We start from the raw sequence: 23112 nt of genomic DNA, 5'->3' as shown, positions 1-23112 counted from the left end.
AGAGAAATAGAGGTAACGCTGTAATCAATGACGCAGCAGACAAAGCATTAGCAGTGATGCTTTAGAATAATTTTACTTTTACAATTCAGTAAGCTTCTTACAGAACTATTCTGTAGTAGAAAATAAAGCTGTGGAACCTACATTACAAAACAGAAAATAACCAGTGATTATGTGAGATTTTTAAAGATTACTGGATTAAAACTCATGTGTTCTGTGCAGACAGATTGTAGCAGAGAAAGACAAAAAGCATGTTTGTGTCTTAGAAAATAAATACTTCTAAGAATCCAGGATTTAGTATTTTTTTATACCTCATAGTGTGCCATGTAGGGTCTTAGTACTATGCACCATTATAGTGAAATGATCAAAAGATGACAAGATTTTTTTCTTTTGAATCGCTTTAGACCAAATCTCTGAATAACAAAGCTTTACCATGATAAAAGTGCGTGCTACTTCCTATGTTGTTCACTGTTATATTCATCTTGATCTTTTTAGGTATTTCTCTGTTAGTTTTTATTCCATTCTATTAATAATTTAAATTAATGATCACTTATTATATAGTGTACCTGATATATTAAATTCAGACACTTTTCATTGTTCTGTTAACCATATTTCTGTATTTTGGTAAACCAGTTCTGCAGTCCCTAAGACTTTGATCTGAAGAACATGGAATGTAGCACTGGAAAAAGTTTAATAAGGAAGGTTTCCTGAGTAAGGCAACTTCACTCTACAACAGAGTCTGAAGCAATTTGAAATGGCATTTCTATTTTAAATTAAAAAAAAAAAACTTGAAAAAAGAAAGTTCAGAACAAAAAGAATAAACCTTGATTATTGCTTTAGTACTCGAGTCTTCTAGTTCATAATATTGAGGTGGTAGATGAATTGTTTAAAAACCATAGATTAATAATCTTGGTGATTTCACTCTTGAGTAATCAATCAGGTTTATCTCTGGAAAATCATGTCTTTGAAATGGCACTTCCATCTACAGATGTGCTTTGCCACAGTGCTGAGTGCAGGAGGTATGCAAAAGTATGATATCCTGCGTGTTTTTAACTTCGCATGCCCAAATACTGAGATTTTGGGGGAAATGAGTGCATTCAGCTCCTGGGGAGCTCTGCAAACGTTGTCTTACAGGTGTGTGCAGAGGAGGACTTTGAGCAGCTGATGCTCGTTCGTGCCAAGCTCTGGATGGCATCTGCATTGCCCCTCGTGCCTGAAGCATTCCTCTTCTCGTCACAGTGCGGTTGCAATCGCCGACCTGACTAACGAGAGTCACATCTGCCTTCTGCTTTTGTTACCTCACTTACAAGACACAGTGCAGTGAGAGGTGTAAAACATGTTTGATATTGTGTACCATCAGTACAACTCCCTTAAAACTTTAGTTTTTACAGAACTTGCACAGCTTTATGCATAACTCTTTTTGAAAGAGTAGGAGACTATTTTTGCAAAGTAATTTTTAAATTAGTCTTTCCTTTTGAGCGAATGAATTAAAAAATACATCTAAAATGATGCAGCTTGTCTGTCTCTTTCCAAAATAAATTGGAGAGAAACAGTAGAACTGGATGTAGGATTGTAAAGTTTTCTCTCTTTCTCTATCTGCCACCTGTTCTTTTAAAGACTATGTTAGGTGTAAAATCTCTTAGGTGTTATTTAGTTGCTTAAAATTTTCTGGCAGAAGAAATTCCCAGATGCTACATTTTTTTAAATGATTTATTAGCACAGAATGATATATAAAATAAAGTTTGCTTTTGTTTGTTCTGACAAGTTTGGTTTTGTTCGTTCTTACAAAAATAGCAAATTTTAGTAGATTACTTCTCAAAATCATAGATGTGAGTTGACTCAAATTCATCTTTTTATTATTTGCTATTAAATCTTACCTTTTGAACATCCTACCTGAATTATAAAGCAAATAATTTGGAGTTACTTCTAATATTTTGAAGATGCTTGTATTTGGCAGCTTACCTAAATAGAAGGTTGCGACACAAGATTCCATCAGTGTAGGTAAAAGTTTATTAAACTTATTTTGATAGTACAGGGTATTATCTATTATCATCTGTTCGATCATTCCCTTTATTTGCTTAATCAGCTGGTAGTTCATTAATAATTTACTCGAAACACTGAAAATAGATGACTCAGCTAATTGTAAATAGTTTAAATTTTTTAATGTGTTTATAATGCATTGAGCATATTGATAGGAAGAAATCCAGTAGTGAGTAAACTCAGATAGTGGTAGTTCTTGAACTTTGCTGTATTATTTTTCTGTTCAAATATTGCATAACAAAGTGTTCACCAAACTTAGGTATGGGAATAGTGTATGCATGTATTAAACGTGCTGTCATATGACCGAACATTGATGTGTTCACGTCATGAATTATATTTTAAATTGTAGATTTCAAACCTAAGTAAAATTTGTTTATGAGCACTGCAGTAAAGAGGGCTGAAGATAGCTTTTGTGTATAGATGAGGGCTTATTTTTAATGTCAGAGCTTAAATTGGAAAACTTATATCCAAGCCAAAAATCTTGGTATGAGGTATAACAGTAAAAACAGAAAATGATTATCCATAAAAGTGGATATCCAGAAATAGAACTGTATTTTTTACAAGTTAGGAAAATCTATTTTTTTGTAAATTTCAGCTGTAGCATAGAGCAAAGTGAGTTTTCTTTAAATCATATTTCTGTTTTCAGTAACTTTTCTACTTATTAGTAAATAATTCAGATGCTGACTTTTATTAAGACAAATAATGTGTTTACTAGCTAGTCTTCACAAATATAAATACCCTCTGTTTATGCTGAGGGCAAAGTTTGTTGTAATACCGTGTCATTTAATGTGATTTTCAGGTGTCCTAACTTAATTCCAAAGCCTTTGGACTAGACTGCTGAATGGACCTTTTCTCCATCTCTTGGTCAGAAAAGGAAAATGTTAAGAGAAGCCACTGTATTTTCCCCAAAGCACACTGCCACATTTTGGACTTGAAAAATATTTGGGAATAGCTTTTTGATCTTTCCCTAGCTTTGCAGTGTACGAAAGAGCATGTTTATACTGTTGAGTTGTAGTTCCTTATGTTTCATGCTTCAGTGTAGTTTCACAGCCATCTGTGTTGGGTATGTGTTAGTTTGTACTGAGGCTCCATGCTGAAGTGAACGACAGAGCTTTGTGGAAGCCCACCTGGGAACAGTGCTGTGGGCGCCCAGGTTCTGCATCCTGCATAGACATGGGTCTGGCCTCTACTTTTCTTGGTCCTGTGGTTTCTTGTGCCTCATCCCAGTGCATATGCATCCTGCCCTATACAAAAAAGATACTTATGCAGATAGTGTCGTTGCCAGGGATTTTTTTTTTTTTTTTTTTTTTGACTATAGTGTAAATATCTCCAGAGCTAGCTCAGGCTGGCTTTAATCAAGCTGTGGTCTTGCTTAAAGTTGAAAAAGCTTTTGTCAACGTAAATCCAATGAAAAACCCTTACCTTCTTGAGAGAAACTTTTAAGTTTTCTGTTCTGTAGTGTGATTAACTGCACAGGATCTTTAAAGGAGAAGCTGTGATGCCTTAAAGTGCTGTGGTCAAGTTACCTGCACTCAAGGGCTTCGTTATCACAGTTACCAGAGTATGAGCAGCAGTGCTTTGATGCAGCCTCTAAAGCCGCCAAGAAGCAACGACAGCAGCCCTCTCTGTGGGCTGGCTTATCGTCCTTCTTCATTTCTGGAGGGATGTGAGAACTGTCCAGCTGGGAAAGCATCTTCATCACTTCATGTCTCCTGAGGTGGGCACCCAAGGGTGCTGGGGGAAGGAGGTGACAGGCGGCTAAGGAGCAAGCATGCATGATCTGAAACATGCATATTCTGCCTCAGAGAGAGGGCACCTCTTTGCAGGCAGGGGATGGGTGGTGATATGATCAGATGCTTGAAGACGGGATGAAATCCCTCATACGGTTTTGGGACTTTACTAGTAGGTGATGTGACATTTGGTCTGAAGTTCATTTCTGTTCCCTTTTGCCAGACCTGCAACAGATTGTATCTCTATAAAAAACTGCCATGTTTGGCTTTCCTCAAGAGGCTGCATACAGGCAATATTCTCTGTACTTTCGTTCTTAAATTCTTTGGATGGCAGGAGCACTGTGCCATTCGCTCCCCAGCTATTTCTATCTTTCTGGCACCTAGAGCCAGTGTCAGTACCTGTCTGTTGAAGGCTTGTAAATAAATTTACAGGGGAGGTGAGTACAATGGAAAAAAAAAAGCTTATTCTGAATCAGTTGGCCAAGAAAGGAGGATGAAGAGGTGCTGGCTACTAGCCCAGCAGTACTCTGCTAGGAGCATGGTTTGTATTTGGCAGACAGAAGGACTCACACGTCACATCCAGGGTCCATGGGCACATTAGCTCTTGCCAGGAAGGTTGGCTATCATGAGCAGTTTTGTGAACATTTTTAGTAGATACAATAGGTAGAGCGTGGCCTATTTTGTCAGACAAATGGAACAACCTAATTGAATTTTAAAACAGTATACGCTGCTGTCTGCTTCTGAAGGATTTTCACTTTATCCAGTGATACAAACACGAAGGGCAGCACAGAATCGGGATCTGTTCATCATTCTCCTGCTGGGAATTCTGGAATAAATGATGTGCATGTACTGCCTTAACTATAATGAGGAGATAACATATTGCTGTGTGACTCATGTTGTTCTTGCTGTTGCCATGGCTGTGAAAGCTACCTTGTGAAATGTTTATATGAATATTTTTTTTGTAGAATTGAATTGGAATGATGGTGTTAACGAGTGTTTGGAATCTTTGTTTGCATCGTGAGATGTGTTAAAAGGCAGTGTTTTTAAAAATACTGTCTTCGGAAATCATTCTGGTTTGGGGGAAATGTTGCTCCTTAATACTTAAAGCTGTTGCTCTTCTTTTATACTACAAAGCAGAAACAAATCTGTTTGACTGTAGACTCTGCCTCTACAAACTGTCAGAATTTTTTTGCTCGGTCACAAGAATCCAATGAAAATCCTGGTGGTAGTTGTTTGTTTTTTTTCCTTTCTAATTACAAATTGTGAAATGACCATTATGTTTTCAAATTCATAACAACATTAGGAGAAACCAATACTTTCCATTTTAACACCGAAACTTATGAATTATTTATCCATGTATGCCTGTTTTAAACCTAGTTGTGCCTATTTAGCAGCATCTGCATAAGATAATTAAACAAAATCTTCTCTCATATCTTTGCTTAATTAAGGTTAGTATAGTTGTGTCATCTTCCTGGATTGTAATTTAAAAAATAGGTAAACTTCTGCTTGTTTCTCAAGGTGATGATGAAAGGGTGTTCATCAGCCACTCTCAGTTTTTAGTTCCAGTACAAATAAAATTGGTCAGGCAGGAGGGTTTGTTTTCATTAGGATGAAATCTTTAAAAGTTCTCTTTTAGTCTGTTAAAACATCAAAATGATTTATTTCTGTAATCATTAAAATTTCTTATTTTGAGATATAAAGACTCTAGCTCCGGGTCTTTATTTTTGGTATTTGTTGTACATATTATTGTAATTTGTAATAAGCATTACATTTTTAATGAATATCCTTTTGCTTTGTATTGCTTTGTCAAATCTGTTGCACCTTTCCATCAATATCAAAAACTGTCAACCAGACATAAAACTTATATCACTTAATGCTTTGGTAATGCTTTGGCTATGTTCAAAAATAGTACTTAAGAAAGTAATCTTTTGACTTGAAAACTAAAAAGATATTACTGCTCTTCATTTCAGAGTGCTCACTTGGCCATGATCGATACTCTAATGATGGCATATACTGTAGAAATGGTCAGCGTTGAGAAGGTGATTGCATGCACTCAGCAGTATTCATCCTTCTTCCAAGCTTCAGATCTACCTTATGACATTGAAGATGCTGTCATGTTCTGGATAAACAAGGTACAAGTACAGGAGAAGCAAGCTATGATTTTCTTTGTAGGCTATATGATTTAGTTAGAGATGAGTGGGTAGGGATATGTATTTGTGAGGGAATATCAAGATCGTGTGGATTGTGGATTGTTCCTTAATCTGCTGCAAGTGGATAATAAAAAGCAAAAAAAAAAAAAAAAAAAAAAATCGATTAAACATATTGGAAAAGTCTGAATGAAAAACAAATGGGAAGTCTAAATGAAGAACGGTATTTGTTGCATACAACATCTAATAGTCACTGTCATGTTTTAATGCCATGATGAGGTGATTGAGGGTCTCTTGATGGCTCTGCTAACAATTATCATTTTGTTTAATTTACTATGATTCAAAACCAAGGTGGTTCTGTGTATATTAGAGCACATCTTTCTTGTGGTATGCCTTCACTGCATGATCAAATCTGATGATAACAATGCACTTAATCAAATATAGTAGACCACTGTAAGAGTCAGGTTAGTTTATGCAGGTGGCACTATGTGTCGACTGAAACACTGACATTTGCTGACTGTGCTTCAGGGTTATAGATTCTGAAATTTCGTTTGTTTAATGTTTTCAATTAACTCATAATTAGAAAACCTGTAATTCTGGCACTTCTTTCTTAGAATAGACTAGTTAAGAAATTATTTTGTCTCTAGGTAAATGAACATTTGAAAGACATAATGGAACAGGAACAAAAACTAAAAGAGCATCACACTGCAGAGTCTGCAGGAGGTCAAAAGGTAGGTGTAGGGGGTTTAATATTTTAAACAAGAATAAGTATTTATCTATAAACAAAATCTACTTGCATGTAGAATATGTAAATATATATATGCAAACATTGTACTTCAAACATTTGTTTCAAGCTTTTAATTTTCAGGCATATCATTATTGGTTTCAGTATTTCCATGATAACATCCTTTAAATGCAACGATAGTAGAGTTACGCTTTTTATTCCTAGTTATCTTTTTTGACAAATAAAACCTTGATAACATCAAAACATCTGTTATATAAGGTCTTACAAAATTTATTAAGACTAATAAATACTCTCCAAATGAATTCTTGGATCTAATATGAAAAAGAAAAGTGTATTTTTTCATTAAGACCAGGTGAATTCCGTATTAAAAAAAAAAAAAAAAAAAAAAAGATAAAGCTATACATGGCATCATAGGCAGAATTGCTCTATCTATGATCATGACATTGGTTGATAGAAGTTTAATTTTATATATGCTAAAAACAGATGGTTTGATACCCTTTCCCAGCAGAATTTTTTTTCCCCTTTACTCATGGAGCTCAGTAAATTAAATAGTATTATACCCATCAAAATGCAGAAGGATTGCAAACAGTTCTAGAGTATATAACTAACATGCTTTGGTTGCTTGCTTCAGAATGAGATCATTTTTTCTATTATAGTAAACTTATTACTGGGAGAATGGTAGTCAGTTTGGAGTACCCTCTGGTATTAACCCTGCCCTTCAATGTAGACCAGAGTTTCTAGATGCCTTAAGACTGTTACCCTAGTTCCCTTCCTTGTCTGCTCTACTGTAAGCAGCAGCCTCCCTTTCACTGCTACTTTGAAAGAACTTGACTAGATTAAATGTTCAGCTTCAAAATGAGTGGTATGCGGTGGATGTCCCTGTACTAATGGTTTCTTTCTGTGACTCAGCAAAAGTAAATGTTTTTTTTTGTTTTTGTTTTTGTGTGTGTGTGTGTTTTGGGTATTTTTTTCCCCTACCAAAAATAGTGAAGTCTTGATCCATATATCCTAGTATGAAAAATTTTATCTAAGTTTAATAGTGGCAAAGAAATCAAAAACCTGATTATCTTTATGTGGAAATCTGGAGAATAAGATGTCTGCAGTAAACAAAACAAACAAACCAAAAGGATATAACCTATTGCTCTTGTATCAGTTGTTGAAAGATTTTTGAGTCTGTAGCTGATGCCATAGATGGGCCCAATGGAATAAAAATTTTACCCTAAAATATTATATGCATTTGTGTTGTTTTTTCATACGAATTACGGAACTATTTGGGATAAAATCAGAGCTCTGTTATGCTGGCCAGTATAAAAATACGTTTTCCAAAATAGCAAGATCATGCTACAGTTGTCCTGTCATGGAAAAAATTGTAACTTGGCCTTCTATACACTGAGTTTTAGATAATGTTATCTCAGGTGCATGTAGCATTATTTGCCTCAGTGTGGCTTTCAGCTACATAAATGACATTGTCAAGTAATGTATTCCATGTTAGGGGGTTATATTAGTATAGCTTTATCCATTAGCTAAAATCTCAGCATGAGCAAAACCTCAGGCTCCATTTTCTTACTTAAATGCTTTTATAATCTTTTTAACAATTGTTTCCACTTGTATTTTAAAACTTAGCATGTAGGGGAGGTGGACTATTCTGTTGTGCCTCTTCTGTGTCTTCCACCATCCTTTTCAGGTTGGGGATCAACTTTATAATTTAGGTTTTCCATGTTACTCACATAGTTAGAAAGTCAAAAAGTGACAATTCCATTTGAAAGCTTTAAAAGCCATAGAATCTCCCTTCTGCTGTGGCCAGACACCTTAGGACATTTGAGTTTCAGAACATCTTTATTAAGACTAATTAAGATTAAAAAATTAAATCTAAATCTCGTCTGCTGATTTAGGGAGGTGACCAAACAAAGATGGGAAGAATAGGTCATTCTAGAGGTTGGTTAAAACTTTCTTTAATTTTTGTTCCTGGCCAAGAAGAAGCAAATAAATAAATTCATAAATTTTAGTTGTGAAAAATAAAGCATTGAGCATAATCCTCAAACCTGCCAAATTAACGCCATACAATATTGTTAAAAAACTGCTGTAAGCCTCTCTACAATAAATAGTAAACTGCATTTATAGAAATTGTAAACATCATGTACACAGGTTAACAAATGAGGCAACTGATAAGATTATACCTATTACGTTTTTTTGGCAAATGGAAACAGTGCAGTATCAACCAATTATGAGATTGCTTTTGTTTTCCTTCACTTTCTTCTGCTCCTAGCTTCCTGTAGAAGAAAAGACAGAGGAAGGAGTATGTATGTGGTGTGTTTGGTTCGTGGAGTTTTTTTTTTGTTTGTTGTTGTTGTTTTTAGCTCCAGGTAGTTCTCTGTGGATCTTGATCTGCTGGTGATTTGTGCTAATCTCATCTTTTTCTGGTAGAGTCCCTACATCTTCTTTCAGAATTAGGATTTTAAGTTTTGTAGTGATTAGCTTTGGTTTTCAGGCTTCCATTGAATAATATGTAGTGAATGTACAGTTGCGCTGATTAAACTAATAGTCAATGTAGTTGAAGCTCTCTCAAAATTTTGTTGTTTTTCACCTGCTTTTGTGATTTAGGTTGAATTATTTTTAATGGTTTTGAGACAAATCAATGTAAATCCCACCAGAGAAACGAACATAAAAATATTCACCAGAAGTACTGAACTCTTTAAACGTTTTTTTTTTTTTTTTTTTTTATGAGTTTAATCAATGCAACTTTGTGTGTGAAGGTGAAACACTAATGCCATGGTTCCACAATCAATTTAATGTGGCGAAAGTCCATACTGCTATCAAAAGCTAACTGAAGGAAGAGAAAAAGTTTGCAGCAGGATCAGCTGCTTGATCCAATTAAAGCACAGCTGCATGAATACTAATGACAGCGTAAGAAAAAGGGCAGAAACAAGTGTTTAATAAAGGGCATGACCAGCGATTTTGGTACCAAGATGAATTTATGCTGGGTTAAATTTGTAACAGAATCATATTGAAAATTTTTTTGTCAAAGGTGATTAAACAGCCTTTTTTTAAATGTGTAAACTCTCCACCTGAGGGAGTCTGATCCTTTTAGACATTGTGAGCTGAAGGCAGTCAGGGTATCTTTTAAGTTCATTTTTTAATTACTAATTTCATTATTTTTAGTAAGTGTCAGAAATACTGGCTTATTGCTGTTGATGCAAAATGCCAATTCCACAGCTATTGGATTCCCATTATGTTGTAGAAGAGATTTCAGCTTTTCTTTATCTTTTTTTTTAATTGCCTTTGCAAAGTGTAAGCTGAAATCTATTTATAAATGTTATAGTCTATCTGAATTTAAAACTAATTATCTTCAGCCTTTCAGCCTTTTGAAGAATGCTGATTGTCAGCTTAGCAATTGTTTCAACCAAGTGGACAAATGAAAATACATATCAGGCTGCTGGTTCTGAGTTCAGTTTGTACCTTTAGGCAGAGCTAATCTCTGGAATTGAAACAAATGTAGGGAAGTTTTTGTGAAGACTGGATTTTCAGCCTATCTTTAAATAGATACCAGTAGATCTTTTTAGTGCATACTGGTCTGATAAGAGGACATCCGAAGTACATTTCAGCTTACCAAATCAAATAAAAATGTTTCTATTGGTGTCTATGAAAAGTGCTTTAATTAGACAGGGATCATTTAGAGCTCCACATTAACATGAACCTCATAGTTCACTTCTTCAAAGTGGTTTGGGGATTCTCCACTATAATAGCCTGGTCTAGTGGAGGGGAAGGATGTTGCGAATAGTCATGTTGCTAATGCACACCCTTTTCTGTCCAGTAACTTTTTAATAAAAAGCTTTCATTTGTTCAGTTATTTTTAGAGGGCTTTTTTTAAGCACAATATTCTATAACAACTGTGTAAAATAACAAGCTTCAGTAGTACTTTGGAGTTTAAAACTTTTTTACTCTTTCCACAGAATATTCCTCTGTTCAGAAAACAAAGTATTTTTTCTCTGCTCTTAAAATTGTTTTTAATAATTTGTATAATTAAATTAATAGAATAAAATGGTGAAGTTTACTGCTAGTATATGTAAAAAAAATTTTTTTTTTCTGAGTAGTGGAGTTGTTATGCCACCCTAGTGTATAGAGTTAAGAAAGATCTACCAACTTCAGTATTCTTAGGATTAAACTTTTTGATTAAATTTTGTATTTGTAAAACTATTTTTTTTAGTAATTTTATTATATATTATTTGGTAACATATCAGTTTAGAATTGTATATACCAGGTCTGATCATTTCTCTACTAGTAGCCAAAAGAAAACTCCATCTACATTCCAGGTCATTGCACATCATGCAGCTGATGCTAATGTGATTTGTCATTGCAAGAATATAACTGCCTGCATCTCTCATTGTTCTGAGAACTGTCATATGTCTGTTTAAAAATATTGTTGAACATTAGAAACATAACTGTTTGGCTTTGAAATAACTAATGCAAACTCCACTGGAATTGGTTGTGTTGTATTAAAGTGTGTTTATGCCTTTTATTCATTGCTTTAGCTTCCTTGCTTCATCCTACATACTGTTGGAGTTCATTTTGATACTTGCAATAATGTGATTTCAAGTCTCAAATGAATTCTTCAGTTGTTGAATGGATTGCGTATTTAGGGTACAATTAGATGTGTAAAAGCATTAAATAAAATGCATTGATTTGAAAATCTTTATCTGTTCATGTGGGAAAATTACAAAGTTGATCTACAAAGACTGCAGATCCATATTTTTCCAGTATTAGTTCTGCTAATTAGTACAATACATAAAGGATACATTGCACTAATGTTTACCGTGAAATTACAATTCACTGTTGTACAAAATTGAAACTATTAAAGAAAATTGCTTTGTGAAAATAATTTATGAAATCTGATAAATTGTTCCTTTTTTTCTTTGCTTTTTGCTTATTCTTTTTTTTTCTTCTGCTTCCTCTGAAGTCTCCTACCAAATGGTTTTGGAAACTGGTTCCTGTAAGTTTGCGCAACTGCTTCACTTTAATCAAACTAGCTTGTTTTGGGAATGGCTTTGTCCATGTCATGCTAGTGTAATCATTCATTTCATTTATCTCTACAAGATAATTTTGTAAGAGATTGCTCTTCAAAGGTGTGCATAAGGTACAGAATCCTATTTTATAAGGTAATCTGTGCAAAATAAATGTAAAGTATGATGCTAGACTAGGAATTACTTTCTAAACAGTAAAGGTATCTTCTTTTTATAAGGGAATGCTGCGTCATCTTAACTCATGTCAAATTATCATTTTTTGTAAAATACTTTCTCATGGGTTTCAGTAAATGTATTTGATATAGGCTTTCTTTTAAAAAGAGACTTGTTAAACAATTCATGACTGTTGGTGCTACATGGAATCTGAATTTTTCAGACTTCTTGAAAGAAGATGCAATCACTATGGCATTAGTCTAGGATTCTCCAGTTTTTCCAGCTGGTAACAGCTCCTTAGGGTGGCTGTTAATAATACTAATTTTAAAATTTCTCCTCACACAAAATAACAAAAACTGTTGTCTTTTGCTTTGATTAAAAGCAATAAAAAGGAGCTGTTCAGGTCTGTAATAATAATAAACTTTCTCTGTGCTGTGTGTCCTTGGGATTATAGTTACTTTCTTCTATTGCATTGTAGCTTGCCCCTAAAATACACTCAGCTTGTTTATTCCACAGTAGTTTTTGCAATGTGGATAACAACATTTTGTCATGAACAGACGCACACAGTTTGATTGAGAACAGAATTATACAGTTCTTCAGGTATGCAGAATTGCATGCTGTTGGTCTGAGTCCCAAAGAACTTTTTTTGATTTATCTTTGATCTAAGGACTACCAAGTAACTGATCTAGCAGTCCCTCAGATATGGGTCCTAACTAGCAAAAGATTATTCATACATTGCAAAGAGATTTAAAAAGGCAATTGCATAGTTGACATGTAGGCAAAATCAGAACGAGCTGATATCTAAAAAATTATATTAAAAAGTTCTGACAATCAGTATTCAAATTTATAACATTTTATGCTATATAGATAATTTCTATAATGATGTCTTTATCACAATTGCCATATATTTTCATAGAGAATATGCGGTTCTTTAATAATTTTGTTTTTGCAGTTAAGATAATTAGCATACTTTAGTGGATGGACTAATGCAAAAGATGGACCATCTTTGGTCATCACTATGCTACGGAAGTTTAAGCACATTTTCATTTTCTTTTATTTTGTTTGCACAAAATAAGGTGTTATATTTTGTTCTATTTTTGCCTAAGATATTCCTGTGGTAGTGAGTCTACATTATTGTGTTCAAACTATATTCAGGTCTAACATATTAAATTAGTAAAGACTGTAACTCAACTTTGCCCTGCCTGTTGTCCATAAACAACTTGAGCTAGTGGTATCTGTGTTAGTTTGAGCTTGCAAGTTGAGCAGAGACATGGTCGAAAGCCTGGGGCTCCCGGTAGGTGTCCTGCTCGTACAGTAAGCGGACAGTGACGGCAGCGGCTGGGACAGTTGAGGCTCCTGCTCTCTTGGCTTTACGTCACGCAGGTGTTGGCTAGTGAGCTAAACCTGAGCGTGTGGGCAGCTGCACGAGTCGCTTGGAGGAGGAAGTTGGCAGCCTGTTACCTACTGTGTGGTGAACGCGTGCGAGCGTTCGTTATTACCCCAGAATACGGCGTGGGTGAGGTGCTGGTGATTCTTTTTTAGCCGACCTTATTTACATGCCTATGTCTTCGCTATACCGAGGCTTGTTCACTTGAAGCTGCTAACCCGGGCTGGCTTCAACAGGATTCTAGAAACAAGAGGCCTCTATTAGCACTGAGGTTTAAATTAGCACTGTAGCGTTGTAATAAACTTGCAGGTTCTTTTGCATTATTTCATCCGTATTTATTAACATACATTGCAACTGATTAGAAGAGTTTCTTCAAATGGAAGTTTATTAAAAATCGCTAGTGCAATTACCAGTGTCTTTTAAGTATAATTTCTTTTTATCTGCTCAACCAAATTGAAACATACCTGTTATACCTTAATGAACCTAGCATATCCAGTAATATAACTTTATTTTTCCTGAAGTAATGTGCTTGGCATACTCTAAAATAAATTAAATCCTCCTTCTAGGTCCACTTCAATGATTTGACACAATTTCCAGTGTCTGAGGGTACTGTTCATATGGCAGTTTAAGGCATCATTAAAGTGGCAATAGGCTTTTTCACAGAATTTACTATGCAGGACAATTGTATTATCAGTTTCAAATATTTCTGAATACTTCCACTAAAAAGACTCTATTTAAAGAATATATATAAAATACACAGGACTTGTTGGACCGTAATGTTAAAGTTCATCTGTATCCTGTATCTTCTATCATTATTTCGTAATCAAATAATAATATTCATATATTTTAATTTCAATCACTTTCATGGCAGAAGCGCAGGGACATATTAGCATGATATTTATAACTTCACAGATTTTCATCATAGTGGGTCTTTAACTTGCCATAAAGTAAAAAAGGAAAAAACTTTAATTGCAAGTGGAGTTGGTCTATTTCATTAGAGTTAATAAGAATATTCCTAATACAGGGAAAAATATAAATGAGGCATGAAACAAACATGTTTTTGTTTGGCATTAGTGGGTCTTCACCATAGCATGCAAAAATGGCATTTTTATTTTTATGCGACATACTTTACACACCCAAATACCAGTACATTGCAAATATGAAGCAAAGGTTAGCTCTCGGGGTTTTTTCAAATATTCATATGGTAAAGTACAAATTCCCTGGCCTAAATACGAGTACTTTATTTTTCCAGAACTGGTGTGTCTGTTATTGCCAGACTAGATTTATGCTTCTTGGGCCAGTTACAGGACACTGACTGCACTAAAGATAATCCCATCTGTTTCTTAGCACAAATCTAGTTATGTTAAATATAGCCTTCAGGGTTAGTCTGTGGTTCCACAGACTGTTTTGCCAGCAAAGCTGGCTTAAACAGTTCCCACCCCACCCATAAAATTTCCAGCTCTGCCTACTCCTTTGGTACAGAAACAAAAGAGAGAGGAGATGTTTTAGCTGGATCAATGGTTTTGCTCACCATGCAGCCCGATCAGCAATTGCTCCAGTACAACCCAGAGAGAAGAGCAGGAGATGAGTTTACTCCAGCTGTGGAATGCATTCCATTAACATACAGTCTGTAGTGTCCCATACCACTTAATGTGATATTAAAGAATTTTCGGGGTCCCTACAAAGAGTTTTCCAGTTTAGTGTGTGTATTGAATAAAAATAGCGTAAAATTAACTCAGAAACATTCTTGATGTCATAACTAGTTCCGTGGAATGAAAAGTAACTCTTCAGTGCCTCTTTAATACAAAGAAGTCTCAATAAATAATATTAAAAAATTAAAATTTATGTCACAGTCTTTCACCTATATCTCTTTTCCTAGGAAGTAATGAGAAGAGATGATGATAATGAATGCCTTTTTAAGTAGGCCTCCTGCCCTTCCCCTCCCCCCACCCCCAAAAAAAATCGTTAAAATATATACATTGCAGATATATGCTATCTTGGTATTCTGAAATAATGATATCCATATACACAGAGTTACTTTTCAAAATGTTTCCTTTTTGCTTGTTTGCCGTGGCAGTCCTGACCATTATTGTTTCTCTACATTTATGACTGTTTAGTGACAGGCACTGGAAATAAAAATGGAGTTGATCAAATACAGATTTCCTTGTTCTTGAATCTGCTGTTAGATCAGCTATATGAATGAGACTTTGGGCTACATCCTCAGGTCTTTTAACATCGCAAAGTCATTTGACTTGTCAGTAAACAGAAGTTATGCTAGCTAAGGATTTGTTGTCTTGTGTTTACACACAGATCGTTTTTGATTTTAAAATAATGTTGAATGTAAATTAAATCATAAGGTGTAATTTAAATTAGTATGTTACACAGAGGTCATCAATTTTTGGTGGTTTTGAAGGAAAGCCTTAATATTAGCATGTATCCTCTTACTAGCAGTATTAATATTCTTTCCTCTTAGATTATTTTTACATCATTGAAAATGGGGCAAAATGTAAACAGCTTTAAGAAATTACCAAAGAGTAGTGAGCTATTTATTGAATACTGCCTTTTTGCTAATGCAGCACAAAACCTACAGTACAAATCTCTTTCTGCTTATGTTTCAGAGCTTCTGTTTCTTTTAATCTCTTTTTTTTTTCCCTATATTGTAGGCTCGTTATAGGAAGGAGCAAACATTGCTTAAGCAGCTGCCTTGCATTCCATTGGTAGAAAATCTGCTGAAAGATGGTACAGATGGCTGTGCTTTAGCGGCTCTGATCCACTTCTACTGTCCAGATATTGTTAAACTGGAAGGTATGTCTTACATGTCTTGCAAACAGATGTCTATAAAAGGTGACATGTCTTTATATGATATCCACGTAAAAGAGGATACTAAGATACGAGACACAGGAGGTATAATTTGAGTGTAGTGGTGAGAGATTTAATCTTAACTTTGTGCCTATTTATTTTTCCTTTTAAATAAAAGAAACTAAGGACCTTCTATGTTTTGTTTACTTTTATGTTACCACAAAAATATAAATATATAAAGGAATTTTATTACAGATCTGTCTGTGTCTTCTAATTTGGTAGCACAATTGCCTTCATGCTATAAAACTTGAGACCGTCTGGAAAACTCAGATTCTTGAAGCTGCATAAATGCTTTCTTGTGAATCTGGGTAGTTAAAAATGTAAAACACATCTATCACAAGTAGTCTAGTGCTGTGTAGCTGCACTGCATGGTAAATAGTTGCTCTGTATTTTGGACTTTTAGTTTATTTTTATATTTAATTTTATCATTTATAGAGAAAACAAATATAGTGTGGAACATATTGATATTGTGCAGTTCTGTATAGTAATTGGCTGCGATGAACAGCAGCTTCATCTTGTTCTTTTGTTCTGTGGCCTGGTTAAAGTCGTATCTTCCTCCTGGCAACTATGATTTTCATATACTTGTAAAATGTCTTGGCAGCTAACACCCATCATTTTCTGCCTATGTTCTGTCCATGATGCCTTTGACGTTGTGGGAACACTTACATGGAAGATCCTAAGAAATCCGGGAATACAAACAAGGAGATAAAGCTTGCAAAGAATTGAAATCTGAAATTCATATGCACAACCACTTTATAGGAGGTTTCCAGCACAGTAGGCGTTGAAGATGAAAGATGCTAAAACTGCATGCATTCACCGTTCTTCAGCCTGTCAAATTGAAAAATACAACTTTCAATTTACATAAATGTTGCAGCTAAATATATACTATTGTATCTCGTTAGAGAAGAGTTAAAACTTGGGTTGTATTGAATCCAGAGTAATAGCTAATTCCTTCTTGCTGTTTTAGCATGGGTGGAAATATGGAATGCCCAAATGATCTTGTATATATTGCCAGGCCATATATATACTCTACCAACAGACTCTTGCAGCATCTGATTTTCAGCACAGTGAAACACAACAAGGCGCATGTCATCTTTGGAATTTTAGCTCTGATGTTTTTGTTCAGGTATCCTGACGTTGCCTTCCCTGAAGATGTGCCAGTGTGTGTGAGTGTCGTCTCAAGAGTAAATTCAAAAATACTCTGAAGCAACTAGGAGTGCTATAAAAAACTTAAGACTTATAAAAGTCTACCTTCATTGTATTTAAACAATATCTTTTTTTTAGTGTATGTTAAATTTCACTGAGAACTTATTCTGTATTGGAACTGAGGAGGGGAGCTAACAAAAATACATATGCAAAAGCACTTAAAAATGCATTAACAAACAAGAACAAAAAAAACATGAATACAGAATTTTCTGTAGGCTGAAATAGATGGTCTTTTCTCATCAAGACTCTTTACTTTAAAGTGTTCAAATTTCCTTCTAGGAGCATAGGATTAGAAAGGACTTTCTATCTCAGAGAGTCTAGAATGTGCTGTAGGTCCGAATTATATAATCTCTTTCATGAATTTACCGTCTTTCATCTTACAACTGTCTAGCATTTTTAAATCTATACGCTTAGTCAGACTGTTGCAGAACTCTGTTTCTTACATTGTTAAAAGCTTGTTCTTGTTTTCTACCTAAACATACTTGGAGCCTAATATGCATTTGTTGTTCTTCCAGTAGTACTCTTTGAGTTGAACAGCTTTTCCGTAGCTGATGTCTACATTTTTGATATACTTTTTCTTCTGTTTTGCCCAGGCTAGCTGAACCAAGACTTTTCAGTCTCCCCTTCCGAAGTGGATTTCCTTTCTCATCATTATCTTCAGTAGTCTTACTCTGTTTCAGTTTAATCTGTCTTGAATATGGATGATCATAATTGTACACAAATCCAGACTTGCACAGTAGTTCCCTGTCACTCTTGGAAATACATTTCCTGATACATTTGGCATCATGTTGCTTTTGTTATAGCTACATGATGCAGAAAGCTCATAAACATCTTGACATGGGCTGATACACAATACCTTCCTACTCTATATCACTTTCAACGGGTAAATCACATTAGAATTTTATTGGATACAAATGCGTGACTTGGCATTTTGTACTGTTAAATCTTCTGTCAATTAAGTCAAAGATCTTTTGACCATACTACTTATACTGTGTGGCTGAGGTGATAGAATATTTATGAATCCTTCAGTATGGGGATCTTTATCATGCTAGCATTAAAGTAGATTCCTTATCTGAGAAAGTTATCTGCTCTGAACACTTTAAAACTGTGATGTGGGGCTCTGCCATACACTGTTGCTTTACAAATAAAATCTAATGCTTGTTCTGGAATTGTATTTATTTTCTTTTCTTTCTTCAGTTCCTTTTATAAGGACTGTTGTCTTTCTAGGAGGTTATTACTGCTAATTAATTTTCCAAAAAGCATCTGTAAAAAGAGAACAGAAGGTTACTTGGGCATAAAAAATATTCAAAGGGTACTGTACAACACTAGTCCATTCACTGTTGCCACTCCATAGTCTTTATATAGCACTTTCAAACATAGAGAGGTAATATTAATGTCAGAGGCTTCTGATCCTTCTAAACTTCATATCAAACATCTGAATACACAAAAATTAATGCCTAAGACTCAACTGATGCTTCTTTTGTGGGAAGATCCAGAGTTAATACCATTAAAATGTACTCTCAGGTCCCTGTGCAAAGAGAAAGAATTAGTTTATCTGGGGAGTTTTGTGAAAAAGAATACATATCCTATTGCCATTTGAATACAGAAAATCTAATTGGAAAAATGTCTGTTATTGATCAGATAAAATTTTTCACTATCTGAAAACATCAGGACTTAGAGCATAACCTCTATTTTCACAAAAGGCAAAGCAGAAAAAAATCAGAGCAGTTGTCTATAGTGAAAAATGAAACTCATTTATGTTTAGAGAAATGTCTGAAGATATAAAACTATGTTAAGATAAAATGTGTGTTATTTCTTGTGTTTCTGAAATAAATGGTCTCCTGTTAAATAAAAAAATCAAAATTAAATTTCAATTGAATTTATCCCAAAAATGCTTAGCAGTTGTTATGTGAAAAGCACTTATTTTCAGATCTGTAACTATTCATAATCTTTGCTTCTATTTTTCCTTTCTAGATATTTGTTTGAAAGAGACAATGTCTTTGGCTGACAGCCTGTACAATCTACAACTGATTCAAGAATTTTGCCAGGAATACCTTAACCAGTGTTGCCATTTCAGTCTTGAAGATATGCTCTATGCAGCTTCCTCCATAAAGGTAAAAAAAAACAAAAAAAACAAAACAAAACAAAAAAAAAACCCACCCTACTACCAAACCCCAAAGCAGCAATGTTTTATTTAGCCTTTTCTTGGTCTACTGCTGTAAAGCTAAGTGAGAAAGAGTATTGCATCTGGTGTGGTGTAGTATGCAACACAAATTTCGGCTGCATATAGGACCACCACCTTTTGGCAGTTGGGTTAGTCTAATAGTAGTATTTTTAAAAGAGCACTTACGAAAACATCTTTACAAACCTTGATTTTATGCAAAATTTTTTCACACTTTATTCTTTTTTATTAGTTATTAAAGCAGGCATTTTTTCTGTAATATTTGTATCAAAATATAATGGTGTTCTATGTTAATTTTAATTTATTAAGGCTTTCAGATGACAGAATTTTAAAGCATTTTTTCTGGAGTTACTACTCCCCAACCTTGTTCATTTATATGTACACAGCGATAATTTTAGTTTTTAGCCTTAAAAGTTTTTCACTTTTATAAATGTGCTATGTCTTAAATAGATTGCGTATTTTTTTCAGTTCGCACATTTTTTTTCACTCTCCTTAGTAAATTTCATTGAAAAATCTGATGTTTTTCTATCTAGACCTTTGCTAGAGCAAAAGCAGGTATTCCAACATATATAGTTGTTTGAATGGGTAAGTTAGCATTTCTAGTCATTATAAGATTCTACCCTTTTTAGAAAGAGAGAAAATCATTTTGCTTGTGTTTTTTAAAGGCTATGTGGAAAGTCAAAGAGCAACTGAATTTATTTTCTAATTGCAACTCTTATTTTTCGTTCTTGTGTTTCTTTAAGACTTTTTCTCTATATAAAACATTCTTCATTTGCTTAAGATTCTTGTTGGTCTGCCTCCAGGGAGTGAAATACTATTTTTATGGAGTCAGCATATCCATTGCAGATGGTCTGTGATTGGTTTCTAAGTTTCTGGGTCACTCTGCTGCTTTCTGTGAGCTTTACAGCAATCTCACAAGCTGACTTGCAGAGGCCAGTGTGACAGCACGGCTTTGTTGTCTCCTATAGGGTTGAGCCCAATCCTTAAATAAGTAGTGAGCTACCAGGATGAGTAATGGCAGTAGTGTCAGGCCCCTTAAGTCCAGACTACTTAACTGTTACTGTTTTGTGTATGCAAAATTGTTTAATGACTGCCTTCAGTCAGGTTTTGCTATTTTTAGTTTTCACATTCAGTAACTTACCTACATCCTTATAAAAAGAATGTTGTATTGCAGTCTTTCTTGTTGTTTAGGTCTGTGCTTTCCCAGCATATGGTGGATTATCTTGAGTAGAATTCCTTCATTGCATTTTGATTATTTCTCCTTGCCCATAGATATCTAGAATAAATGGAATTCATTAGTCGTTAGGTTCATGCAGGACTATTAATAATACCAGTGTTTTATAGTAGGTGTGAAATAATTCAAACCGATATCCACTATGAAGCTTTGATTAAAAAAAGCAAAAGTGACTATATTAAAATATTTTATCAATATCCCAGTACCTCAGCCTTTACACTTCTGAAGTGCTACAGACTCGTTAATTTTATTGTTTCTGAACAGTGTTCTTAGAGGGGAATTAGAGTTCTTTCAAAGATTTAGAATATTTCTAGAACTGAGAAAGCCCTTTGTGATCATGTTTTTACAAGTCACTGTGGCATGGGTGACTATTTAGATGGAAATACTACAAGAAAGGCTGCCAAGTTTTTCTATTAAACTTTGTCATGGAAACTCTGGCTAGTACTATAAACTCGATTCTTTCTGTGTTTAGAAGTAATTTGCTTTCAAAATAAATTCACAGTTAAAGGAGCACTTTGTGAGCTTTCCACTGTGTCTGCTGAGAATAGCTTTTAATAAATGTATATATTCCCCTATGAATTTTATTGTCACTTCAAAAAAAACCATGTATTGTAAATAGATATTTTAAATATGGCACATTAAAATAATTAGCAGAAATCACTGTTATGCTAGAAAATTTATATAATTTTGACTTTTAGGTTTTATAGCAGAATGCTTTTGGGTGTCTATGTTAATCAGCAAAAATCTGTTTTCAGGGTGACTAATACCGCATTTTAGGTGACACTATGCTTTGGTTTCAAACTCCGCCAATCTCTGATAATGGTGACAGAAATAATAAAAAGAACCAAACTGGTGGTATATAACAGGAAAAAGCCTCAAGGAAAAAACTGTGATTGGGTTTTTGGAATGACAATACTGTGCCTGGCATGGTCCTAGAAATTGCACAAGGTACCATGTCTTCATACTAGTCTTTGGGAATAAAGGGGGCAGAGCTGCTGTCTCTTAAAATGGTCAAGCAGAACAGGCATACTTCACATTCTTCCCTAAGAGTGCTTGAGGTAGGTTGTAGACAGTATGTGATAGCACAGAAATTCAGTGCAGGGCTTGACCAAGGTGATTACTCCCACTTTTGTCTTTCCTACCAAAAGGCACAGAAAAAAAGTCAGGTTAATGTAAAACTTCACTTAATAAGCATTGAGAGTATTTGATGTAGGCTCTGAGATGTTGCAGCAGACCTATTGGTCTAGTTCTGTTTTAGCACAGAAAATAGGCTTTGTCTGGATTTCTAGATAACTTTAATGTGTCCAAATCAAATGAAGTTAAAAAAAAAAAAATTGCCCCTCATTTACCCACTTCTCCTCTTCTAAGAAAAATATGTTTGTGAAGTTCATCATAAGATGGTCACTAAAGTAGGGCTGTGGATGATAAAGAAAAAAGTATTTGAATACATTCCATGATGTTCAAATCACCACCATGTGGGCCTAACGAATTTTTTTTTGTTTTATTTTGAGACAGGGAAATAGAGAGAAATGACCTAAAAATAATCAAAAAGATTTCTGAGTCCTCCCTACATATTTAACAACAAGAAAGGAGAGAAAACTTTGGATTTCTTTTTGGTTGTGTCAAATTGCTTTTTTAGCCCTTCTCCTACATGCAATTTTATCCTGAGACAGGATTTTTTTTTAATATTATTCTTCACTTGTATCAGGTAGATGACACAGATCTGAAAGAGCTATCTTAGGAGACATCTCATTCTGTCTTGACAGAGATGTGCTCTGCCTGTCCAAAGAGTAAGTTTGTGAAAACATGAGAACTTCCCTAAAGTGAGTGCCCTCACATGCAGCATGAGCTGCCTGGCAGAACTGTAGAGACCTCTTCATTGCTTTGGCATACTAGCTGACTAGTGCTGCAGTGTAATTAGTCAGTATGTAATATTAGGGGCTTGAATAAAGGTCTTACTGAATGTATAATTCCTGAAAGGATATCGTAAAGGACATGTATGGTCTCTACAGAGAAAGGAAGAGCACTTCCCACACGTTGTATTTGTCACATGAGATAAATATTGAAAGCCTTGCTAAAGGAGGAAAAAAACATCTTTAGTTCTGTAGTTCATTCTTAAAGCTTAAGATCATTGTCTGCTGGTTTATTCTAGTAGGAACATAGGGTTCAGACCTAGAAACAAGTTATTGTGAGGTAAAATTCAAAGAGGTGCTGAGAGGTATCTTGAATCATTTCATGTTTACCATGGATGGAGAGCTCACATAGGAACTTGGCATTAGATCAATTGACACATAGTTAATTATTACCTGCTGCAAGTGTTCCTATATCTGAGTCTTTGGAAAGGTTATTAATTAAAAACAGAACAGATCCGTCATCAGTAGCAGGTAACTATTCACACATTGCATTCACCTATT

The 23112-nt window shown here is 34.7% G+C and overlaps 1 protein-coding gene across 5 annotated transcripts in view; it reads left to right on the top strand.

The window, feature by feature from the left end:
• The window catches only part of CAMSAP2 (calmodulin regulated spectrin associated protein family member 2), a 91790-nt gene that overhangs the window by 41916 nt on the left and 26762 nt on the right, over positions 1-23112 (top strand). For 3 of the 5 annotated variants that reach the window (XM_062580952.1, XM_062580954.1, XM_062580951.1), the window contains exons 3-7: positions 5738-5899; positions 6562-6645; positions 11614-11646; positions 15881-16022; positions 19257-19396. In XM_062580952.1, the coding sequence (XP_062436936.1) occupies positions 5738-5899; positions 6562-6645; positions 11614-11646; positions 15881-16022; positions 19257-19396 (561 nt within the window). The remainder of the gene's footprint in view (positions 1-5737; positions 5900-6561; positions 6646-11613; positions 11647-15880; positions 16023-19256; positions 19397-23112) is intronic. The other 2 variants (XM_062580956.1, XM_062580955.1) reach the window with 1 other exon arrangement.

The sequence above is a fragment of the Rhea pennata genome, chromosome 8 (genome assembly GCF_028389875.1).
Source record: "Rhea pennata isolate bPtePen1 chromosome 8, bPtePen1.pri, whole genome shotgun sequence".
Taxonomy (NCBI): Eukaryota; Metazoa; Chordata; class Aves; order Rheiformes; family Rheidae; genus Rhea; species Rhea pennata.
The sequence above is the reverse complement of the archived record's forward strand: the minus strand, read 5'-3'. Positions and strand labels throughout refer to the sequence as shown.